The 6,432-nt window shown below is 39.7% G+C and overlaps 1 protein-coding gene across 1 annotated transcript in view; it reads left to right on the top strand.

The window, feature by feature from the left end:
- The window catches only part of LOC106874488 (phosphatidylinositol 4,5-bisphosphate 3-kinase catalytic subunit beta isoform), a gene marked incomplete at its 3' end in the record, with an annotated part of 65,500 nt that overhangs the window by 35,361 nt on the left and 23,707 nt on the right, over positions 1–6,432 (top strand). The window contains exons 5-7 of the mRNA XM_052972246.1: positions 809–912; positions 2,826–2,963; positions 5,900–6,073. Coding sequence (XP_052828206.1) covers positions 809–912; positions 2,826–2,963; positions 5,900–6,073 — 416 coding nt within the window. The remainder of the gene's footprint in view (positions 1–808; positions 913–2,825; positions 2,964–5,899; positions 6,074–6,432) is intronic.

The raw sequence follows: 6,432 nt of genomic DNA on the forward strand, positions 1-6,432 counted from the left end.
TGCAAGCTGAGTTTAGTGTCCAATGAAGGAAGGTTGGCATGGTTACCAGTCAACGAATTTGGTTCAATTTTCAATTTCGATTTCACTTGCCTCAACGGGTCTTCGCAAGCAGGGTTTTGTGTCCAAAGAAGGACAGGTACGCATAAGTGGGCTGGCTACACCCTTGGTAAAGGCCACAGGTTATGGTCTCACTTGTCTTGCTGGGTCTTCTCACGCACAGCATATTTCCAAAGGTCTCGGTCACAAGTCATTGCCTCGGTGAGGCCTAATGTTCGGAGGTCTTGCTTCATCACCTCATCCCAGGTCTTCCTGGGTCTACCTCTTCCACGAGTACCCTCAACCGCAAGGCTGTGGCACTTTTTATGTGCATATGTGTATACATACAGATATATATATATATGCATAAACATATATGCACATATGTGCATGCTTTGTATTCACTTGTTTCAATTTGTCTTAATGTATTTTCTTACACTATTCAATATTAAGTTAGTTACCACCAAATTTAATTTCATAATATAATTTTCTCGTTGGGTTCTTCTTCCATTGCTGAAACTTTATGAAATAAAACAAAACAAAAAAACACCAGAAAAATTGCAAAACAAGGCAAAAAAAGAAAAAAAATCAAAAGTGTAAATTTCAATTAATAGCAAGAGAATTAATTTTAACGAATCAGTCTTGCTAGGCTTTGATTACTGGATCTCAATTGTTGTAATTATCATGAGCTACTTAGAATTGAATGCTATGGTAATGCTTGACGAAGTTAAGTATCTAATTGTCTTGTATTTTTTTTAACTCTCATTATTAGTTCCAAGTTATGAATTAACAGATCTGCAATCTAGTGAAGTGGAAAATTTCCGTGTAAGGATCAAGGCTTACTGTGATAAGATTGTTCTAGAAAGGGATCACTTGGTAAGAAATTTTTTACTATTATTTTTTATCTTTCTTACTTGTTTCAGTCATTGAACTTTCAGCCATGTTGGGGTACCACCTTGAAGGGTTTTGTCTTCTTAGAAGATTTTTTTGTTTGTTTTGCAAATACTTGGTGACCCTGTCAGTGCAGATGCCACTCAAAAGCACACAGTCCACACTGTAAAGTGGTTGGTGTTTGGAAGGGCATCCAGCTGTAAAAACGTTGCCAAAACTGACCTTGCTGGTGCTTGTGCCATGTAAAAAGCACTAAGTCAACTCTGCTGAGTGGTTGATGTTTGGAAGAGCATCCAGCTGTAAAAATCCTGCCAAAACAGTTACAGAAGTTTGGTGCAGGCTTCTGCCTGACCAGCTCTTGTGAAACTGCCCTACCCATGCTAGCATGGAAGGCAGACGTTAAATGACGTCGACAATGATGATGATGATGATGATGAAGGTGACCCCTGGACTTGTGTTATTTTATTAGTTTTTTTCCTTTTCTGGAACGCATTATCTATGACTTGCTGGTTGACCAGATTACTAATGATATTGCAGAGACCCTGATGCTATCCCTTTCCAAAATTAGGTGAGATAAATTGTTCCTGTTTGTTTGACCCTTTCATTTCTGTATTTATTTTTAGATGCTCTGTGTTTCTTTCGATTACTTTAAATATAACAAAGAACTTTGTAAAATAACTTAGTTATCATTCAGCTGGTGTTAGGAACATAAATTGTGACTAAGGTTTGGTGGAAGATTTTAATTCAGAACTTTAATTCAGAAAAGAAGACATTTGTACTCAGAGCCAGAGCCAATTTCAGCTGGGTTGGTCACGAAAGGGTTAACTCTTTAACATTCAAATCATTCTGTCAAATGTAATCCATATTTATTCATATTGTTTTGAATTAATTATGCATTATCTCATAGCTTTGAAAATTTTTGATAACATGACTGTTTATTTTTAGAATGACATTGTAGGGTAGGTGTGAGAGGCTGGATTGGGCCAATTTGAACATAAAACAGGGAGAACATTTGGGCTTGATATGGCTTGTTTAAGTGCCAAAGGGATAATTGAACTCTTTTATATCTACATGATAATTTGTTAGTCTTAGAATTAGCAAGATTTTCTTCTAAATATGTAAATAAATTTTTGAGCAATACCTTCTAGATTTCTTAAAGTTATCTCCCTTTTTCCTAGAGGGTCTCTAACAGTTACCTGAAAGATTAATTAAGAAACTTTTTTTATGCTGCACATCCAATGCAATTGCACCTTAATTTATTTATACCATGACACACAGTATCTGATTCTTCTCATTGATCCTGTTTAGAATTGACACTTATAATCATCATCGTCGTTTAACGTCCGCTTTCCATGCTAGCATGGGTTGGACGATTTGACTGAGGAATGGTGAAACCGGATGGCAACACCAGGCTCCAATCTAATTTGGCAGAGTTTCTACAGCTGGATGCCCTTCCTAACGCCAACCACTCAGAGAGTGTAGTGGGTGCTTTTACGTGTCACCCGCACGAAGGCCATTCAGGCGGTACTGGCAATGAAACTTTTAATGAATAATGTATAAAAACTGTTTTTTTTTTTTTGTTTGTTTTTCACTGCAGGGACAAACACAAAGCATGAGAGACCAACATAGAGTAGATGTAGGCATCTTCAAAACAAAACTGGATCTCCTCTTATCAAGGGTTCGGGATGAACCCACCTCACACAGATAAGGGCAGCAATGTCAAACTCCTTCATTTGCTAAATGTCACACATCAGAGGAGGTTTGGTGAAAGTGCAGCAAAGCCACAGCTCTCGAGCTGAAACTAGAAAAGAAAAGAAAGACAAAGAAAGACAAAATATAGAAGTTTGTAGACTTTCTCCGGTTATTTTGGTTTTAACTTTTTTTTTTTTTTCTTGTAGGGATGGGATGAAAGAATTAGATACTGCTTCCCTCCTCGGCTGTGTAAAAAAGAATTGAGAACAACGATTATAGAGAAATTGAATGCAGAGAAACTAACTGAGGGTTATTTTTCAATTGAGGTCTCTCGAGACAAAAAGGTATGTTCACTTCATTATCTATTTCTGTGTTGATAAATTGATCAGCAACATGTGTTATTATAAAGACGGTGAGCTGGCAGAAACGTTAGCACGCCAGGCAAAATGCTTAGCGGTATTTCGCCTGCCGTTACGTTCTGAGTTCAAATTCCGCCGAGGTCGACTTTGCCTTTCATCCTTTCGGGGTCGATAAATTAAGTACCAGTTACGCACTGGGGTCGATGTAATTGACTTAATCCCTTTGTCTGTCCTTATTTGTCCCCTCTATGTTTAGCCCCTTGTGGGTAATAAAGAAATAAGAAATGTTAGTACACCAGGTGAAATGCTTAGCGGTTTTTCATCTGTCTTTATGTTCTGAGTTCAAATTCCTCTGAGGTCAACTTTGCCATTCATCCTTTCAGGGTACTGGGGTCAATGTAATCAACTGGACCCCTCCCCCAAAATTTTGGGCCTTGTGCTTAGAGTAGAAAAGAATATGTGTTGTTGTACGCATTTACTTGTTTCAGCCACTGGACTATGGCTATACTGGGACACTATTTTTTTAAATTGGTTAGTCAAATAAATTAGCTGTAGTACTTCCTTGTTAATTGTTGTTGTTGTTGTTATTATTATTATTATTATTATTATTATTATTATTATTATTATTATTATTAAGGCAGTGAGCTGGTAGAATCATTAGCACACTGGACAAAATGTTTAGAAGCATTTTCTCTGCCTTTATGTTCAAAGTTCAAATTCTGTGGGTTGACTTTGTCTTTCACCGTTTCTGAGTTGATAAAATAAGTACCTGTTGAATACTGGGGTAATCGACTTATCCCCTTCCCCAAAACTGCTGCCCTTGTTGCAAAATTTGAAACCATTATTATTATTATTATCATTATTGAGTGAGAAAGTAGTGCATGCCATCAAAGTGACACTGGGGTAAAATATACGAAGCCCAAAATACCCATCATGACTACTCGTCTGATAAGGGTACACCAGATGCATGCATCGCAACCACATGTGCATGACATGGTGCTCTCATATCAAGATAAACAGCGCATGACCTTGCAGGTGGGGCCCAGTTAGAATTTTCTTTAGGTTGAGTGGCCCTTTCCACTCAAAAGGTCCCTGAATAAGGGTTGTTTAAGGATGTTGAACAAAACACCCATGTTTCCAGAGGAATTATTGAAACCCCACAAAATTCCTTTCAGTACATGGCTATGATGCTCCCCCACTACTTCTGCTCATGATCAGAGATGCACATATTGTCAGCCACCAAGGGACATGCTCAACTTGTTAAGGTCAAACAACTGACAAGCAAATCTGTGGTATTGAGCAGAATACTTGCTGTAGCCCATCTTTTATACCAAGACAAAACAATGTACATGATAACACTTCCAATCAGTTAATTATTGTTATTGAAAAGCGGACGTTAAACGATGATGATGATGATGATGAACTAACGGTCCTGTTAAAGTGCTCAGGGTCTGGTTTTGGTCCTGACCTTCAGGTTGATAAGAACTGGGATGAGATGGCAAACAGGATGGCCAGCCTTACCCAGAAATGGGCTGAAAGAAAGCTGTCCCTGAGAGGTTGGGCGAAGGTGACAAATGATTACATCACCTCTGTTATCATTTATCGCCTGACCACCATGCCTTGTCCAAGTTACTGCTTGACCAGTTTGGAACATCTCTTATTTAAATTCTTGTGGAAGGGACGTGTTCCAATGGTCAGGCAGTCAATCTGTTGCCAGCATCCTCTGAGTGGCAGATTAGGTATGCTGACATGTGCTTAGATTACACCACCTGCAACGATTTCTGGGTGGTGAGTGTGTGTGGGTTCCATTTGTGAGGTTCATCTTTCCGCAGCTCATTTCCTTGACAGAGCTGCAGTCCTGTGTGAAGAAAGCAGGGAGACTGGCTGCCTGGCACCTAGAGTGTCGTCAGGCACTCACAACCTTCTACCAGTTGGGCAATGGGATCAGTGGATGTTTTATATTAGAAATTTATAGAGGATTAGTGGTGGGGAAGTGCAATGACATTCCCAGGGAGACACTGGGAGCTGACGAGAATGACCTAGCTAGTCTGTTCCAGAGGACTTTCTGGTCGGGAACTATTATGGATAATTTTCAGATCTCCTTGGCCTGGCAGTGCTACTGGTGGTGGTGGTGGGGGGGGCACTACCGGTTCGAGATAAGCTCTACAGGCATGGATCTGCTGTCAGACAGACTTGTCCGAGGTGCACGCAGAGTGATGAAATCATTCTGCACACCCTCGTTCAGTGTCTGGGAATTGCTGACTTGAGGGGTTATGCTGAACAGCTGCTGTCACGTGTGGGACGGATCCGTCTGTTGGCCGAGTTTGTAGTGATGATCGCACCGCCACCCTCCTTCAATCGGATAGGCAAGGCAGTTTTCCTTTGCCTGGTGGCTGTGGCAAAAGAGGTTGTTTGGTGGACAAGGCTGAAAGGCATGAGGACAGATACATTGAAAAGGAAATTGAGAGTGGAGAGCAAAGTGCTGTCCTTGAGTGAGTTTATTGAGAGGCGGGTGAAAGTTGTGAAAATGGCAAGAGTGGATGGTGCCTCTCTAAGTGTAGTCCTGTGAGTCGGAGAGAAGGAATTGGAAGGGGCACTTGCTCATAGGGTCTCTGGGAAATTCCGGACAGTGGGGTTCCTCGATTATCCCTAGAGGCATTCCTGTATCAAGAGGGCCACATCTCTATCATCCCCCCACTTTTTTTTAACTTGGTATGCTATGCATATATGTCACTGAGTATACATTTTTTTTTATCATTTCATTATTATCTGTAAATCCCCACACTTTATGTCTGTCTCTGTATTGTCCCTCTCATCCTTCACCCTTCTGGCAAATAAATGAAATCATCATCATCATCATTATTATTATTATTATTATTATTATTATTAATATTGTTGGGTTTTTATTTTTGTAAATCTAGGTTGTCAAAGAAGAAGTATTGTGCAGCTTTTACCCAAAACAGTTAGTGTCTGATCTGGTAAAAAGAAGAGCTAAGGAGCTGGGACTTAAAGATTTGGATGCTACTAACTATTTGCTCAAAGTATCAGGATTGGATGAATATTTATATGGAAACCATGCTCTCATAGATTTTAAGGTATTCTTCCTTTTATGTTTTGGACATATTGTAAAGCGGTGAGCTGGCAGAACCTTTAATGCATTGTACAAAATGATTAACAACATTTTATTCATTTTTATGTTCTGAGTTCAAATTCTGCTGAGGTTGACTTTGCCTTTCACCCTTTCAGGGTCGAGGTAATTCTGTACCAGTTGAACACTGCAATCATCAGGCTTTGAGTGCATAGTAGAAAGGATTATTATTAACATTATTAAAAAGGCAGTGAGCTAGCAGAATCGTTAGCATCCTGGACGATACAACTTAGTGGTATATCACCTGTCGCTTCGTTCTGACTTCAAATTCTGTTGAGACTGACTTTGCGTTTCATCCTTTCAGGG

The sequence above is a fragment of the Octopus bimaculoides genome, chromosome 12 (genome assembly GCF_001194135.2).
Source record: "Octopus bimaculoides isolate UCB-OBI-ISO-001 chromosome 12, ASM119413v2, whole genome shotgun sequence".
In the NCBI taxonomy this organism is placed as follows: Eukaryota; Metazoa; Mollusca; class Cephalopoda; order Octopoda; family Octopodidae; genus Octopus; species Octopus bimaculoides.